This window comes from Vitis riparia, chromosome 13, assembly GCF_004353265.1.
Source record: "Vitis riparia cultivar Riparia Gloire de Montpellier isolate 1030 chromosome 13, EGFV_Vit.rip_1.0, whole genome shotgun sequence".
NCBI classification, from domain to species: Eukaryota; Viridiplantae; Streptophyta; class Magnoliopsida; order Vitales; family Vitaceae; genus Vitis; species Vitis riparia.
Window position 1 is genome coordinate 26707015 of NC_048443.1, and position 16949 is coordinate 26723963.

Here is a 16949-nt window from a genome sequence, read left to right on the forward strand (position 1 = left end):
TTCATTTTCTTTTCATGCAATTAATAAGGGCTGTGACCACAAAACATTTTTGCTTCCAAAGGAAAAGAGCCGTTGTTACACTCAAAAGAAACCCTAGAAGTCACAGTCTCACAAGTCCCTCTTCTGGAAAAAATTCTATGAATATTGCTCTTTATATACAGTCTCTTTGCTTCAATGCCCACTCATTGAAGATATTGGGCTCAGGATACTGAAGGAACTAGCTGTTTTTCCTGCTGTGTTTCCGGTCAGAGGTGAGGTTTGAATAGATTTTTGATTCAGTGTGTCTTTTTTCCTTTTTTGTTAATAATTGTTCTGAAATCTTCTGGGTTATGGAGGTTTATTGGGGATGATATCTTCACGATGAGAATTATTTTCAGGATTTTGGGGAGCATGGAGTTTGGAGCTAATTGGTTTGCTACTTTTTTTTTTCTTTTTTTTTTTTCAGTTTTGAGATTGTTATTCTTGTTTGATCTTTTGAGCCTTTTGATATTGTTTTGAAAAATCTGATTTTGGATGTTTTGAAACATGGGGAGGGACAATTTTTTGGTGTACTTTGAAACTATGTTTGGTCACTGAGAAAATGCAGGAAAAAAAAAAACAAGAGAGAGAAACCACACCTGGTATATATCATACAACATCTGGCCAGTGATCCTCTATCACGAACCAGTTATAAGATTCCAGAGCTTTCTTTTCTTTTCCTCAGTTTTCTCAGCAAACAAACGCAGCATGAATGCATTAACTCCATTAAAATTTGCTTTGCAGGTTTGATGATTTGATCATATTCCATTCTCAGTTGGAATTAATTTTTTCCAAATTTTCTTCCTAGACAATGTTTTCTGTAAAATCTGCATGCTTCTAATGGAAAAAATCACACATTTTCCTCCCACATCAACCATTTTCCCCTTTTTTCCAACCTAATCTCATTCTGTTTGTTCTGAATTTTGTTGCAGGCCACTGTTCTCAAAGCTTTGAAAGGCTTTGAGCACAGACTTCTGATCTCATCAGTCATACATCTGCGCAGTATAAGCTTCATTGCTTCAATATTGTTTCCTTGAAGAAAACTTCATGCAGTTTCCAGAAATGAGGAATGCGATCCTACCGTCTTTTTCTTCACAATATTGCAGCTTGGGTAATACACCTAAAAGTTTCTGCTTGTTTGGTTGATGAGAAAACGTAGGAAAAGGAACTGATGAGCTAGCTGCTAGCCCCATATATAGAGCTGCTTATTTTGTTTTCTTTTTCCTTTACTTTCCCGGAAACCAAACTGAGCTTTGATTTTGCAATGAATAAGCTTTGTTGATAATTGGATGAATCCTCGTTTTCATGCATGAATTCTTATTTCAGGAAACAATGAAATAATTCAGATTCCAAACTCAGAAGTTTCAATGCAAATGGACCCCAAAGTGTATGTCTTCTTGGACTTTTTTACATCTTACGATAAACATACGATTTGAAAATGGAAATTTTTTTCTGTTTGGTGATAAGAATTGAAGGACCCATAAAGACAAAAGAAACAGTGCATTGAATCTATCAAGTTGGTGGATGATGAAAAATATTATATTATATTAATTAATCCCATTTTAATTATTTTTTAATATGCTTTCACCTTAAGTCTAGGGTTTATGATTTTTAAAACATTTCAATATATAAAAAATAGTATTGATTGTGAAGAGACAAAACTTCCAAGGAAATTGAATAACTATTTGGTTCTGACATCAATCTTTGGATTAGGTTTGGGAAAAATGAAACATAACACTAATTTTAATTAATTTTTACTAAAAAAAAAATACTTTGAAGTGATGGAGTTGAATATATTATATCTTGTAGTCGGTTGTTCCAAATTGTACTTATTCTTAAATAATCAACTCAGACAATTGATATGATATCATAACTAAAATTAATATTTTTTTTTTTTTGATAGATATAAATATCCTTAATTTTATAAATATTTTTTAGAAATTTTTTGAGTCGGTGCAAACGAAGAGAAGACTTTTCCTTTTGATATAGGACATTCAAAATTAAGGAAGAAAAATATGCCAAAGTTAGGTTCAAAATTGCCAAAGACAAAATTTTAGTAGGATTGAAGCCCCAAAAGTCAAAAAAATTCCCTTTCATGGTAGCCTAAAATCATCAAACTTGTTCATTCATTACTGTAAAATAAGACATGATGCCTATCACTTCCTAATTATCATCCATTTTCCTGGTCTCTCAACAGGAATGCCTACAGCAGCAGCTTTATTATCAGTTCTAAAGCATACAGCAATCAGCTAGGAGATGGGGGATTTGCCATGCCTGCTCAGACCTTCATTAATGATGATCAACCAGGTTCAGTGAATTTCTGTTATAAACTTTTTGGTCTAATTTTTCTTCCCTTTTTTCTTCAAAATGCCAACCACTCCAAGCTGAATTCTGTACTTGGCCCATATATGAATTTGCCCACATTTTCAATTCTCAGGAACATCTTTATCATCCACAATCAAGAGACTAAGTCAGCCTTGCCCGGCTGCGGATTATCAGACTAGCATGCCGAGATATGACGGCATTTCTCAGATTCTACAGCTTGAAGATGTATGTTGAATATCGGTTTTCTTGCATTCAACCCTGTCCCTTTACTTGAAAATTTGGCCGAACGAATTGATGGCAACCTGCTTCAACTTTGAAAAGGGAAAAATTGCAGTGGACAAGTCAAAAATCCTTGTTTTTTATCGTTGAAATCCAACTTCACCTAAGACTTTTTCTAATTTTTATCATGGGGGCGAATTCATCTTATTGTTTGGATCACAAAACCAGACCTGAACTTACAAATTTTCTCCTTTTTCTCGGATTTTCAGGCTATGCAAAATGCAAGGAAACGACCCATTGAGGCAGTTGATGATCTGGTGGGGAGGAAGATTTTTGAGGAGTGGAAGAGCAGTAAGAAGAAGAAGAAGACTGTGAGCTCTGAAGGGCAATGGCATCCTCAAGCTAACAAAGAAGCCATGGAGATCCAAAGACAAAGAGTATGTGAATGTGAAACCATGTAGTACTTTACTTGAGGTCCCCCAAGCATTAATTTGAACTCAAATTTGAAGGGTTGTTCTCTTTTTGGTTGTAGTTGCATGTGCCAGTGAAGAGAAGCCAAAAACTGAGTGACAGGATCACAGCTCTTCAAAAGCTGGTTTCCCCTTATGGAAAGGTCAGTAATGGCTACTCCTTTTGTCATCCATCTCCAAAAGGACTATCATTATTCAGTGTCTTTGCAGAAACTGAAAGTGGGGTTTTGGGTTGTTGCAGACAGACACTGCTTCAGTTCTTCAGGAGGCTTCTCTTTACATCAAACTCCTCCAAGGACAGATTAGGGTAAGAGAAAATAGTACTTTGAAGCATTGAAACTCTGAACTATTTGTAACCCCATTGGTGATCTTCTTAAGAGTTTCCTTTCCTGATACAGAACCTGTTTCAGATACTAAGTACCTCGTACTGCAGAGTTACACCTCTTCATCAGCAGGTAGGCAGGCAGGCAGGCACTTACATTCTGAATCCAACTACAATTTCTTCACAAAAAATTTTATCACAAATTTTTTTTATCACATTCTGAATCCAACTCAATTTGTAATATCACAAAAATTTCTTCACTGTTTTTTTTTTTTGAAAATAATATTCTATTTTAAAACTTACATATAAATAATTGAAATGTTGAAGGGCATTAATGTCAAAAATGGGTTACTCTTCAAGTTCAAACATAAGAGATTAGATTTATATTTACAAATTTAAGATCATTTCATCCCTTCTGATTGATTAATTTTTGAATTGAACTGAAACCCATTGGTTTTGTGAACAGAAAATTGGAGAGAAAGAGCAGGACTTACAGAGCAGAGGGCTTTGCTTGGTGCCCATAGCATTCACTCAGAAACTGACAAGGGAAGACCAGGTTGATCATCATCAAACCATGGAGCAGAGGGAGTTTTAGTGGCCAATGAGAGGCCAGATTTAGCTTGATCCTAGCATTAATCATGATTATTTAGCAGTATTAAAGCAAGAGGGGTTGCTGTTTTTGTTATCTAAGGAATTTAGGTAAAATATTACATGTAGGTAGAATGGTTTTTATTCTCTTTGTCCCTCAGAAGTCAGAACCTCCCAGAGACTTCAAAGTGATCTTGAATCTTGCTCTGGTTTGATAACACTATAGTGGTACTGGTTATTCTTATGGTAATTTTTTCTGTTTAATGGATTGCGCCTTTAGTGGTTTTCATTTGGTCAATTTGGGGCCTGGGCCTCACAGACTCATTCAGTTTCATGTTCACCAAACTTTAGTTGTTAACCATTTCCATGAGAGAAGTGGTTTTAGTTTCATCGTATTTTCGTGTATCTTCTGGTAAAGTATCCTACAAAAAGGGCAACAATGAGAAGGAAAATACTAGGGTATGGATTCGATGTGTCAATAAGCCTTTAAAGACTTAACGAAGGTTATGACTAAGGAGCCTGTGTTGGCACTACCTAACCATATTAAGATGTTCAAGGTACACACAGATGTCTCAAACTTTGCAATAGGAGGGGTTCTTATGCAAGACAAGCATCTTATCACCTTTGAAAGTCACAAGCTTAACAACATAGAGTGATGCTACATAGTGCAAGAGAAGGAGATGACGGTCATAGTTCATTATTTGCGCACTTGGAGGTACTACCTACTAGGGTCTCACTTTGTGGTCAAGACCGACAATGTTGCCATTAGCTACTTTTAAACGTAAAAGAAGCTAAGTCATAAACTAGCTAGGTGATAAAACTTCTTCATCGAGATTGAACTTACGATCTCAACCATTGAAAGTATAAGGTGAAATTTAAAGAGTTAAATGATGATACAAATATATAAAACAAGATACAAATAAATGAGACCAAAGTACACATAAATTGGAACATGGGGTATAAAACAATGAGACTAAATTATATATGTACCATATGTGATTAGGTTTTTTTGGTAGATACTAATTTGATATTATTGCAGGACCCTACGAGAATAATTTGAATATAGGATTGTTCATGCCCTAAATACTTGAGTCAACAGTCGATTGAATGAATAAAATAAGATAGGATGTATAATATACTTAGCATATTACATGTACCGATAATAATATCCTAGTTATATTATATCATATCACATTAGTGTTTGATTAATAAAATGAATAAAAATTAGAATGAAAAATATATTTCATTTCAATATTAACTTATTTTTTAATAGAAAATAAATTGCTTTTCGAGGTTTGAGTTTTAAAAAAATATGAATTTTCTTTCATATTAAGATCCCTTCATAATTTACTTTTCAATTCATATTAATAGTATTAATATTTAAAATATTCAAATTTTTATAAATAAAGAATATTACCTTTTTTATAACAAAAATTAAAATTTAATTAAATCAGATTGTTATATGAAGTGACTAGGGTACAACTTGAACGGGTTAGAAGGTTAATCCATGTCAAACCTAACTCAAGGTGGTGTTAAGAATTCCTATTCCATGTAAAGTTTATGAACAATTTAAGTTAACATGAGTTTGTACAAATCATTAAATAAAATAATTATTTTGAAGATTATAAAATATAAGTTATATTATGAAATAACATAGTAAAAACTAAATATTTTAAAAAATTAAGTTACATTATTTTGGAGTTATTTCTTATTCTTCTTATTTTTTTTTTATATATATTTTAATAAAATAATATATAATGTAATTAAAATTAAGTAAATGAATTTGGAATTTATTTCAATAACAATGCCATGATTATCAAAATATATTTTTTTTTGGACTTTTCATATAAATTTTCTATCATGTATCGGGCTCACGGTCGGGAAGCCCATAAAGGGTATAAAAGTAATTTCATGCCATTTTCCCACCCTGATATAGACGCGCTAGGGTTTCATTTGTTTAGTTCTCAAAGCCTCCCAAAACCCTAGCTCCTGCTCTCTGCTTTGGAGGCGCTTCTGCAGATCTCTGGTACGGACCGCCCAAACTTGAGCATTTCATCTCTCTCGCTTGATTCCTCTCCTGTTTATACGGTTCTTTGTTTCAAATCTCTTTATCTGTTGTTTCGATAGATGATCCTGATTTGATCATTTTGATTATTGTATTTTTGCTTTTTTTGGGTATTACCTCCGTTTGGTTCTCGGGAGAACGAGGGAAAGGGAAGGGAAAACCTGTCTTTCTTAAGCATTACCCTCGTTCTTTTCGAGAACAAATCTATGTCGATGATCCGATCAAGGTTCTGAAATTAAATGCCTCCGGGATTATTGTTAGGGCTCGTGGTCATCGATGCCACTGATTTATGATTTAGTATGTTTGTCTGAAATGGTTGGTTTATGTAACAGATGATGAACAGTTGGAATAGGTCATTACTGCATGCTAATAGTCTTTGTAGTTGTTCCTGTCCCCGTGTCATAGTAGGAAATATTACATAGAAGCTGGATCCTTGTTAATAAAGAGATTTGTTTTCAAAAGAGAAAATTAGGTGATTGATTTTAATTGTTCTCTCTCTGTTAGAGTTTCTGATGAATACAGGATGATTGATTTTGCAGTTGTTTAATCAAGAGTCTGTTTGGTAGTGATTCTATGAAGCTCTTTTAGTTTAAAAAGTGTTTTTGAAAAAAAATTAGGTGTTTGACAAAATTTAGGAAACATTTTCAGAGAAAGCGCTTTTACTAAAAGTACTTTGAGTAGAAATACTGCCAAATGCATATTATTTGTGGTTAATGATAAAATGGTGATGAAAGACTATATACTTGGTTGTCATTGGGTGTATTTGTGGAGTTATTATGTACCAAATGGATGTTCTGAAGTGGTGATTATTGGGAAAATGAATATTGTTTGCTTGGCCTTATGGTTGGAAGTGTCTAGGTGATGGAGTTGGCTTAGCATATTATGGATTATAATTGGCTAGTTTGAGAGAGTGGCCTCTAGCTAGGTGCCCTGAAAGAGTTGAGATAAGCCACACTATCAATTGGTTTATTTCTTTACCATTAAAAGATTGATAAACTAATACAAAATGTCAGTAGTTATCATTTGTCAAATGACAGAAGGTTTGAATTCTGTATAATGTGTTTCCCACCCCTTTGCTTTATAGCAATAGCAAATTCAATAAGCCATACATTTTTTGTTTTATTGAACAACAAGAGTCTAAGAGTGCAAATCTCTCTTCCAGATATGGGTTCATGTCCTTTTTTTTTTGTTTCTGTTCTGCTTGATTTCTATTTTTTCTTATTTATCATATGGGATTTCATGTCAAAGTTTTGTGCAAGTAGTTTGACAACCCTTTTATATTTTGTAGCGGCCTTGTTTAGTGAAGATGGTGAGAGTTAGTGTCCTGAATGATGCTCTCAAGAGCATGTACAATGCAGAGAAGCGTGGGAAGCGACAGGTGATGATCAGACCTTCCTCAAAAGTGATCGTCAAATTTCTCCTGGTTATGCAGAAGCATGGTACTAATCAATTCATTTGAATTTCAGATTGTTTCAATTTTCTTTTCTTCTTTACTTTTGCATTGTTTTTTTTTGTTACCTGTGTACATTTTTATTCACATATTTTACCGATTTTATTTTGCTCTACAGGTTACATTGGAGAGTTTGAGTATGTTGACGATCACAGGTCTGGAAAGATTGTTGTTGAACTGAATGGAAGACTAAACAAATGTGGGGTTATCAGTCCCCGTTTTGATGTGGGCGTCAAAGATATTGAGCCATGGACTGCTAGGCTGCTCCCCTCAAGACAGGTTAGCATGAAACCTCCTTGTTAATTCTACTTCCATGAAACTGCTGGTCCAGTCACCACTTAGTAATCACAAGCTCACTAACGGGTTCTGATGGGTTTTACCCATTAGATATAATTGGAACTTCAACGTCGCTGGATCAATCAAGTTTGCTATTCATAGAATTTTGAAGTGATTGAGAATGTGCTGGAATCAGATAACTTTAGCCTCCTAGGTTGCTTTCTACCTAACAATATATAATGTACATGTCTTTTCATATGCTGTTATTATTTTAGCTGCATACTAGTGTATTACAGGCTAGATTTCCTTTGCCAACAATATATGTGGTTTCATTTGATGACCTTTGATGATGGTCCAAAAATTGCAGTTTGGATACATTGTGCTGACTACTTCGGCTGGCATCATGGATCATGAGGAGGCTAGGAGAAAGAATGTTGGTGGCAAAGTGCTTGGTTTCTTCTACTAGGGTGATTTTATCCCAAGAATGGATCTGAATTTTTCTATTAATGAAGAATTTTGGTGTATTTTGGAACTTGATTTTGCCATAGAGTTAGTTCTATGTTTGCTTGAATTCCTGTTTTGTTTTGAACGTGAGTGGAGGTAGTTACCAACATTTTTAAAGACAGTAATGTTAGTTGCCGTGTTTACCCTTTACCTAAAGATGGTTACAATTTGTTTTTTTGCAAGACTGCACATTTGGCAATCATTTCAATTTAAATTACTGTGTTTGTTTTTACTTTTTATCATCTTAAGGTGCTTTTAACAACTCAATGTAAAGCATTGACAGCAGGGAGAATTTCTGACTGCCAATCTCCACTCCTGTGAATATGTGTATAACTCAGCGAATTATTATTTAATAACATGGGAACGTGCCAGGAATTGTGGTTCTGCTCATCCTAGAGGTTGTGTTTTGCTCATGTTACATCACAATGTCCAGCCCCTACATCACCCTCCCATATTGGGCCTCTTTTACTGTTTTCTCCCAATGTGGGGAAGGCAATTTCCAGGCCCGGGCGTCTGCAGCGGCCCTACATTTCTAGACTTATGGTATCAGACTGGGTTGGTTTCAAGTCTGTTGGATAGCCTTGCAGCAACCCCTAGTCTACTGGTTCCAGATTCTCCTTTAGAATGTAAACATCAAATGTCATATCTTGTTGGTTAAGGGGCACCATCAGAAGTGCCAGTCAATATGGGCCATTCCATTTTCTTTTTAATCCCTGGAATGGTGTGAACAGGCTTAGCAACTTACACTGCTGACTGCACATTGTATTGGAATGGAGGCCCATCCAATTTCGCCGAGATGGGCTTGTGTTTATAACCCACATGTGATGTGACTATATCACATCATGTCATGTCAATGTTGGAAAACAAGTTAAATAACTAATAAACTGAACGGCTTAAGGTTCTTGTAAGGTTGATCTAATCTCATATTAGATCCCCCATGCTCAACAAGTGCTTTTATTAAACATTTAAAATTAAAAAGAGTTGAGACTAATAACAAGAGATGATAAAAGCATAGAAAAACAACATAACCAAGTACTTTTTAACACAGTTTCCACTCTTTACCAGAAATAGGGTTGAACTTGAGCCATTTATCATCTCTCCGGAGAGATACATTGCCAAAGATCTTGAGTCGCCCTAATGGTAGAACCACCTTTACGACCTCACCTTCTTGGGTAAACCCTCTGCTTCGTCATCTTCGCCATTCCCTTCCCCATCGCCACCACCACCACCACCACCCTCACCCTCAAAACCCATCACAACCCAAGTGAAGATGACTGACGATGGGGAATGATCCCTCGATCCTTCTTATGAGTTATGACATATCCCAAGGATGGTGAGAACTTGAGGGAGGTGGCGATGTGCTTTTAGGCCTTTAGTATGCGGGTGAGTGGTGGAGGAGAGTATCTTCCAAGCATATGCTTTAAGCACAACCTTATTTTAGCACACTATTACTCTCACTTTTTCAAGTATGTCAATAATTTAAGTGAGAAATTTGTATTCCAATTGTGGAATCTACCTAAGATTTCCCCGTCTTTGAGTGCTCCTATCTCTCTCTCTCTCTCTCTCTCCATTTCTCGTGTTTTGCCTTTTGGCCTTTGCCTCGGGAGAAGGGACTTCAACAACCACTATGATTCTCCCACGTAGCACGCATCCAACGCCTCAAAACCAATCATACCCGAGTGGATTCTATGAAGATATATTCAATGGCGGGACTCCACGTGGACCCCAAAATTCAATTTCTCGTAGAGGATGTATCGGGTGCGGTCGAGTGCACGGTTACGTGGACCACGTCCACTCTCCGCCGTAAGATGCCAGCGAAGCGTACGTGTAGAGAGAAGAATATTGGACATCTGAGGCCTCCCATGTCGTCGCTAACCTGCGCAGCTTAAGCTCTTTCTCTTTTCTTTGTCTCTCTCGATCTCAAATACTACAGATATAGAAACGGAGATCGCTTGCTCACTTGCGCAGATTCAGATCAGTTTCTAAGGCTTATCTCCATGGCTGCTCCACCTGCAAGGGCTCGTGCTGATTATGATTACCTCATCAAGCTTCTTCTTATCGGCGATAGCGGTTAGGATCTCTCTTTCTTTGGTTTTTCTTGTTCTTTACAGGATCTATAGATCCTGTTTTCTTGGATTTTGAATTTGGCGTATTTGGTTTGATTTGATTGATGTTTACTTTGGTTGATTCGTTTGTGGAAGGGTACTGTGTGGATTGTTCCTGTGGTAATGATTGAGTATACGTTTTGTTTGGGTATGGATTCGGGTTGGATTCAGTGATTTTAGGGATTTCTTTTTCTTGTAGTGTTTTATTTTCAGAAATGGGTATAGATTAACATTTGGTTTCGTTTTTCATGAATTTCATGTACAATGAGGGTTTCTTTGGAGCTTCGTATGCTCTATCATGTTGAATTAGAATGGAGACTTCATGGGGCTAAATCTTTGATGGGTTTTCTTGAAATGTAGAAGGCATTTCATGTAATAAAGGGGAAAATGAAGCAAAAAGAAGTTTGAGATGGGTTGGATGAAAATTTCATTGTTTGGTTACAACTGGAGTTGGTACATAGTGAGCATGTTGTTATGGATAAGTTCGTATTCATTAAACGTGCAAGACTTGGGAATGACAATATTGACTTGTTCATAACTGTGCAAGTATTGGTTTTGCACCATCAATTGGATCATGCTGCTGTGTAACTTGAAGCTCTATTAAATTCCTGCTACATTTCTATGTGGAATTCTGTCTTTTTTTTTTTTTTTTTTTTGTTCCTGTTGTCTTTCCTCCATCAAGTGAAAGTCAATTAACATGTTAATATCCCTGATGAAGACTTCAAAGTATGTGAAGCACCTGTAGTTGGCCATGACATAACAATGTTTTGGGTATAACATATATGTTCAACATGTCTATCGGCCTATGAGATGGAATGAGAGGAAGGTGAAACTTAGACTTATTGGCTGTGTCTTTGTGTTCTAAGACCTATGGCATTAAAGAATCTGGCACTTAGAAACAAATGCCTAATACTTTTCCCTGAATCCATGTAGCATTGCATGCCAATTGTCAATTTTCATGCATACTTAGTGCACCTTACATTCTTCAATCAAAGAGATATCCCTGACTTTACCTCCTTCATGAACCTCAAGTTGGTGTGTGTGTTTAGGCAATATGAGTCTGTGCTATAGAAGTTCCATTCCTATATTTGTGACTTTTCTCAAACTCTTTATTCTATTTTCTGTTATCTTTGTCTTTCCACCACTCATAAATTTAAAACTATTGGAGACCGGGTAATTGCGAAATTAAGTGAACCTTTGAGAAATGTTTTCAAACTTTTATCCAATGAGATGATTAAGATGTTTGGTTTTAGCATGCTTGATTTTTTTTTTGTTTTTCTCATTATATGTCTTTACAGGTGTGGGGAAGAGTTGCCTTCTCTTGCGCTTCTCTGATGGGTCCTTTACTACCAGTTTTATTACCACCATTGGGTATGTGTTCTTGGCTAAGCTGGAGTTTTAGAGCTAGGGGCTGCTTGAGCATATTTGGTATGGGGTCAACCTTACTTGCAGTTAAAAAGTGTAATTAAATTATTGTTTTGTTTTGTCCATCTAAACAATCGTTTAATTACCCTTTTTAACTGTAAGTAAGGTTGGCTCCTTATTTCCAAGACATTCACTGTAATGGTGCTGTTGAAAAAGGAAAAGAAAAACTGATGGTATGGAAATCTAGAATGAGATGATACAAAATTCAGTCATGCTCACTGTTGATGTAGAATATCCCCTAGGTATGGCTCATGCAGTTGAGAGCTAGCGAATTGGCTCTAAAGATGCTTTCATACAGGTGTTTGGTTAATTTTTAAATTCTTTTTAAAAAATGCTTCTAATCTGATTCCATATACAATGCTGCAGTATTGATTTCAAGATAAGAACCATCGAGCTTGATGGCAAACGGATCAAATTGCAAATCTGGGATACAGCTGGTCAGGAGAGGTTTCGAACCATCACAACAGGTTTGTTTTGGTCCTTGTACAATTTGGTGTTCATTTTTTGAATATGTGGATTGCATGGTTTCTCATATTCAGTTGTAATTTTTCATACACGAGGGTGATCTTTAGCTGTATCATCATTATACCTTAGAGGCTTGAGATCCTAATCCAATCTAACTGTTAGAGGATAATCATCCCTTCTTATGAATTAAAAATAATGAAATTAAAGACTTTTGGGCAATATTGAAGCAAAGGTTCATAAACCCAGGTGGTTAGGACCAAAACATCAAGTTGGTATTTGTCCTTGGAGGTCTGATTCTAGGCATTGCAACAATTAGTTGGTTTTTTGGAATCTGTACAAGCTACCATACAAACAGGGAGGTCTAATTTAATAGCTTTGCAGTGAGAATGTCATTTCATAATATAATTGTCATTGTGATCCTGACACCATCATCTATTTTGCTTTAGTCATTTTTTCTCTCAGCATTTTGCTCAAGTGGTCTTCTTCTCTTCTGCAGCTTACTATCGAGGAGCCATGGGTATTTTGCTGGTGTATGATGTTACTGATGAGTCATCTTTCAACAGTAAATGCTCTTTTTATCTCACCCTCGGCATTTGAAGTTTGGATATGCCTGCTTTTGACTAATTTTAAGATTCTCAGTTGAAGACCACCATGTATTCATCTTTTTCTATATCCTGTGATGCATTGTGTCAAGAGGAATCAGTGTTTTCTGATTCAGGCTTTTTTCTCTACTTCCATTGAGGTTGATGGTCAAGGATCTGCTTCTGTTGTAATGGTGCTTTAATCCATCTATGATGGATTTCTTTTTACTACTATTTCATTTCTAATTCTTATTGAGCTGCGATTCTTTGTATTCAGATATTAGGAACTGGATTCGCAACATTGAACAGCATGCTTCTGATAATGTCAACAAGGTATTGGTGGGGAACAAAGCTGACATGGACGAAAGCAAAAGGGTAAGTGTTTGTGAATTTTATTTTACTTTTTAATTTTGGGGCAACAGTATGGGGTGTTTTTGCAATTATTTACTTGGGTATTCCTTGATTTTTAACCTAGTTTGCTAGATGGTGAATTCATGATTTGAGCATACAGCCACTTTTATGTTGCAGTGCTCGCATCACTAAACTTTCCAGGTCAAGGCCATGGAAATCTTTGTTAAAAAGTGAAAAAAAAAAATTTGAGAGAACTGAGTTGAGATCGCAGTACTGTTCTTAATAGTATGCCTCTACCTTTTGGCTCAAAAACTAAAATGCTAGACTTGGTTCATTTCTCCTTGAGTCACTCTTTGTGGATCAGCTTGCATTTGTCATCTCTTTTATCATTCACTAAGAATCTTATTCTTTTTAATCTTTTCCTAGGCCGTGCCAACCTCCAAGGGTCAAGCTCTTGCTGATGAGTATGGTATCAAGTTCTTTGAAACTGTAAGTACAAACATGGTAATAGAAAAGCTTTAGTGTTTTTCTGATATAAAAAAAAGGAAACGAAAGAAAAGAAAAAACAAGGAGAGATTAGAAAAAAGTACAAACGTGCTACTAAAATTCCACTTCTTTTTGAAATCATGTTTTCATATCGGAAGTTTATGCTCTACAGAGTGCAAAAACAAATTTGAATGTGGAGGAGGTTTTCTTTTCAATAGCTAAGGATATAAAACAAAGGCTTGCAGAAACTGATTCCAAGGCTGAGGTATACGAGTTCCTTCCACTTTTTATTGTTACCAGTCTTTTTCTCTTTACCAAAACACAAAAATAAGATGTGCTTCAGCACAAAGTGTTCCTATCTTATTCTTCTTCTCCAATATTGATGGACTCCTTCCTTGGACTGGATTGGATGGTTGCAGCCTCAGACAATAAAGATTAACCAACCAGACCAGGCAGCCAATGGTGGTCAAGCTCCCCAAAAATCAGCTTGCTGTGGTTCATAAAGGAAATGAAAATATGCGAGACCAGGGGAAGGTTCTTCAAGTGACACTCCTGCAGGTGAAAAACTAGTTGTCATAACAATATGGTGGGCACTTGTTTCCGTTCCTATCATTTTTTTCAACTACTGGCTTTGGCATGTTAAAGTTATTTTTATAATTATTTTGTGGAATTTATTCTAAGAGTACTCTCTTTTGTCACCTCCTCCTTGTCTCTCCCACCGGTTCTTAAATCTTTCATTTTCTTTTACCTTTTTTGGGGGATTGGTATCACAGTGAACCCTGATATATCTGTTGCTCTTCTTGATGTAGAAAAGATAAACTGAAGTGGCCTTCTTTGTGTTTCAGAAAAATGGGTTGAGTGTCTCAATCTGTAACTCAGAGTATAAACTGCTCCTGTATGTGCATCCAGAAAATGTTTGATTAACTGGGAAACTCTTAATCCTTAGTAAAGTTTGTCTTTGATGATTCTCAGCAACTGCCTTGATCAGGAACAATTTATTGAAAGTCAATGGTTAAATTTTTTCTTCAAAGGAAGGAAGGTGAGATTGAAAGTCAAACTTCCCTCTATCTAGATAGGCCGATGTCAGCAAATGCGTTATCTTCTTTCTTTAAGCTCATGGCTAGGTCAGAACCAACCACCTTCTCCAATCCAACTTTGACAATATCCTTAAATTTTGTTCTAATTTGAATGTCACTCAAATACAAATATTAATCAAACAAATAAATCTTTCCTCAACCCTTAAATTTTCGTCGTTTTTCTTTTTTAATTTCTGCCAGCTGATCCGTTGTTTGGTTGGAAAGAAAAGAAAGTGAAGGGGTTGATGGGCTATGATCCATGACGTCATAACCAGACAGGTTATCGCATGTTGGAGCGAAGTTTCTGCTTTTTCATTTGTCGGAAGAATGAAAATTTTTCACAATTCATAGATAGAAAGTTTGGCTAGACAGTGTTTAAAAAATTATTTTGAAAAATCATATGTTTTGAAAATCTGAAATGTTATTAACATGTTTTTTTTTTTTTTTTTTTTTTTTCTAAATAATTTTTTATGGTTTAGCAATACATTTGATTTTTTTTCTTTTGCTATTTGATTTGGTTGGATAGGGTTGATTAATGGTGCCAGAAGATACAAAGGTTTATAGGCTGGAACAGGTAGAAATTTTTGGCAAATGTTTAACCCATTAACCCATGATTTTGATGTGAGACTTTGTCCAATCCGTTAATCTTCAACCCTAATATGATATTTTATTTGTCTATCTATTTATCTATCTATCTATCTATCTATCTATCTACGTCACCCGATCTCACAATAATAATAGACAAAAAAACAAGTAGTTGTGAATTATGATTGATACTAATAGTATTTATTCCTGGTAAAGCTCAATTATTTAACACTTCTTTTTAACTTATTTAACCTTTCTTTCCGATTTATTCCTAGTGAATGTCTATTCTAGCACTTTATATGCAATTGGGAATGGGTGCTCTGAGGTTAATACCGAATCAATCCTTGGCTCTTCAAATCTATCAAAACATATCAGAAAATATTAAGAAAAAAGATTTTTTTTTTATATTTAATTTCATAATAAAAAGTATAAAAACAAATAAAAAACAATTAAAATTAACTAGAAATATATATACATTTGTACCGTATTTAATCTTTATAAAACCAAAAAAAATTATGCATATAAAAATAATTTATTAATTTTAAATTTTTTTATCTGTTTTTTTCTCTTTTTTTTCTTCTTACATTTTTCTCAATTTTTACCATAATAAAAAAGATAGTTTGGGTATGTTAATTGATATCTCAAACTTATGGCAAACGAAATTTTGCTGAAATTTCTTTTCCATGGTGTTTTGTAGGCTCAAATCAGAAGCAATCGTCTCAGAGAAATTCAAGCCTCATAGATCACTGAAAGTTATTCTCATGATTATCATGTGGAATTTGTTATACCACACTCTCTTCCTCTTCTCTCCCTATCTTATCTGAAAATGTTTTGTCAACTTTTTGAGAATCATCTTTCAAAGCTTTTCACTAATACTTTGTAAAACAAATATATATTTGAAAATTTTAAATATTATTAAACACTTTTTTGTATTATTAGATATTTTTTATTTTTAAAGATAAAAAAAGTGTTTATTTATTTAATTATTATAGAACATGTTTTTTTTTTATTTTGTTCTAAAAAATAAAAACTATTTTTAAAATTAAATCTTAAATCTTCCATTTTTCTGATGTTGGTTATTTGTATATGAGTAAACCTAGATATCTATCGTTCATTTTCATCTTAAGTGTTTCAGAAAGACGGGTAACTCTTACATGTCAAACTATTTTCAATGACTTTTAAAAAAATTTAAATATTAAAATTTTTTAATATTTTAAATTTAAAGATATAAGGTAGGTGTATAACGTATAAAAAATTATTATACTTTATAGAGAAATTATTATTATTTTATTTTAAAAATCATTTTAAAAGGTTAAATATTAAAAAAAATGCTATCTTAAATTTTAAAAATAATTTTTAAAGATACAAGGTAAGTGCATATTTTATATAGAAAAAATATTATAGCAATTTTTTTGTTATTTTAATTTTTAAATATTTTAAAAGCATTTTTTAAAGATATAAGGTAAGTGCATAATATACAAAAATTTTTATATTTTATATAGAAATCATTATTATTATTAAAAATAAAAAAAAATAGGAAATGTTTTCAAAGTGTAATTTTTGAAAGTCGTTAGAAGATTTTTGAGTCATTTGATTAAAATGATAGGTGGAAACCAATTTTAGAAATCTAACATTTTA

General features: G+C 34.4%; 3 protein-coding genes and 1 long non-coding RNA gene across 5 annotated transcripts; all 4 read left to right on the forward strand.

The window, feature by feature from the left end:
- Window positions 1-4240, forward strand: LOC117929070 (transcription factor bHLH153-like). Of its 2 annotated transcripts, XM_034849261.1 has the most exons (10): window positions 1-251; window positions 951-1129; window positions 1345-1405; window positions 2216-2325; window positions 2456-2568; window positions 2832-2999; window positions 3095-3175; window positions 3274-3339; window positions 3431-3487; window positions 3821-4240. In XM_034849261.1, exons 2-10 carry the CDS (start codon window positions 1066-1068, stop codon window positions 3947-3949), a joined length of 849 nt encoding a protein of 282 aa, XP_034705152.1. In that variant the 5' UTR covers window positions 1-251; window positions 951-1065; the 3' UTR covers window positions 3950-4240. The 2 variants fall into 2 exon arrangements, with proteins under 2 accessions (XP_034705152.1, XP_034705153.1); XM_034849262.1 differs by lacking the exons at window positions 1-251; window positions 951-1129; window positions 1345-1405 and adding an exon at window positions 2036-2116.
- Window positions 4241-5892: 1652 nt separating this feature from the next.
- On the forward strand, window positions 5893-8454 carry LOC117928543 (40S ribosomal protein S15a). The gene is made up of 4 exons (XM_034848425.1): window positions 5893-5968; window positions 7296-7446; window positions 7576-7736; window positions 8101-8454. Exons 2-4 carry the CDS (start codon window positions 7314-7316, stop codon window positions 8197-8199), a joined length of 393 nt encoding a protein of 130 aa, XP_034704316.1. The 5' UTR covers window positions 5893-5968; window positions 7296-7313; the 3' UTR covers window positions 8200-8454.
- Window positions 8455-10094: 1640 nt separating this feature from the next.
- LOC117928542 (ras-related protein RABE1c-like) lies at window positions 10095-14621 on the forward strand. Its single transcript, XM_034848424.1, has 8 exons — window positions 10095-10307; window positions 11641-11713; window positions 12134-12234; window positions 12729-12794; window positions 13091-13188; window positions 13591-13653; window positions 13823-13915; window positions 14070-14621. Exons 1-8 carry the CDS (start codon window positions 10235-10237, stop codon window positions 14151-14153), a joined length of 651 nt encoding a protein of 216 aa, XP_034704315.1. The 5' UTR covers window positions 10095-10234; the 3' UTR covers window positions 14154-14621.
- Window positions 14622-15218: 597 nt separating this feature from the next.
- LOC117927431 lies at window positions 15219-16241 on the forward strand. The gene is made up of 2 exons (XR_004653339.1): window positions 15219-15300; window positions 16009-16241. It is a non-coding gene; the product is annotated as an uncharacterized LOC117927431 (long non-coding RNA).
- Window positions 16242-16949: the final 708 nt, after the last annotated feature.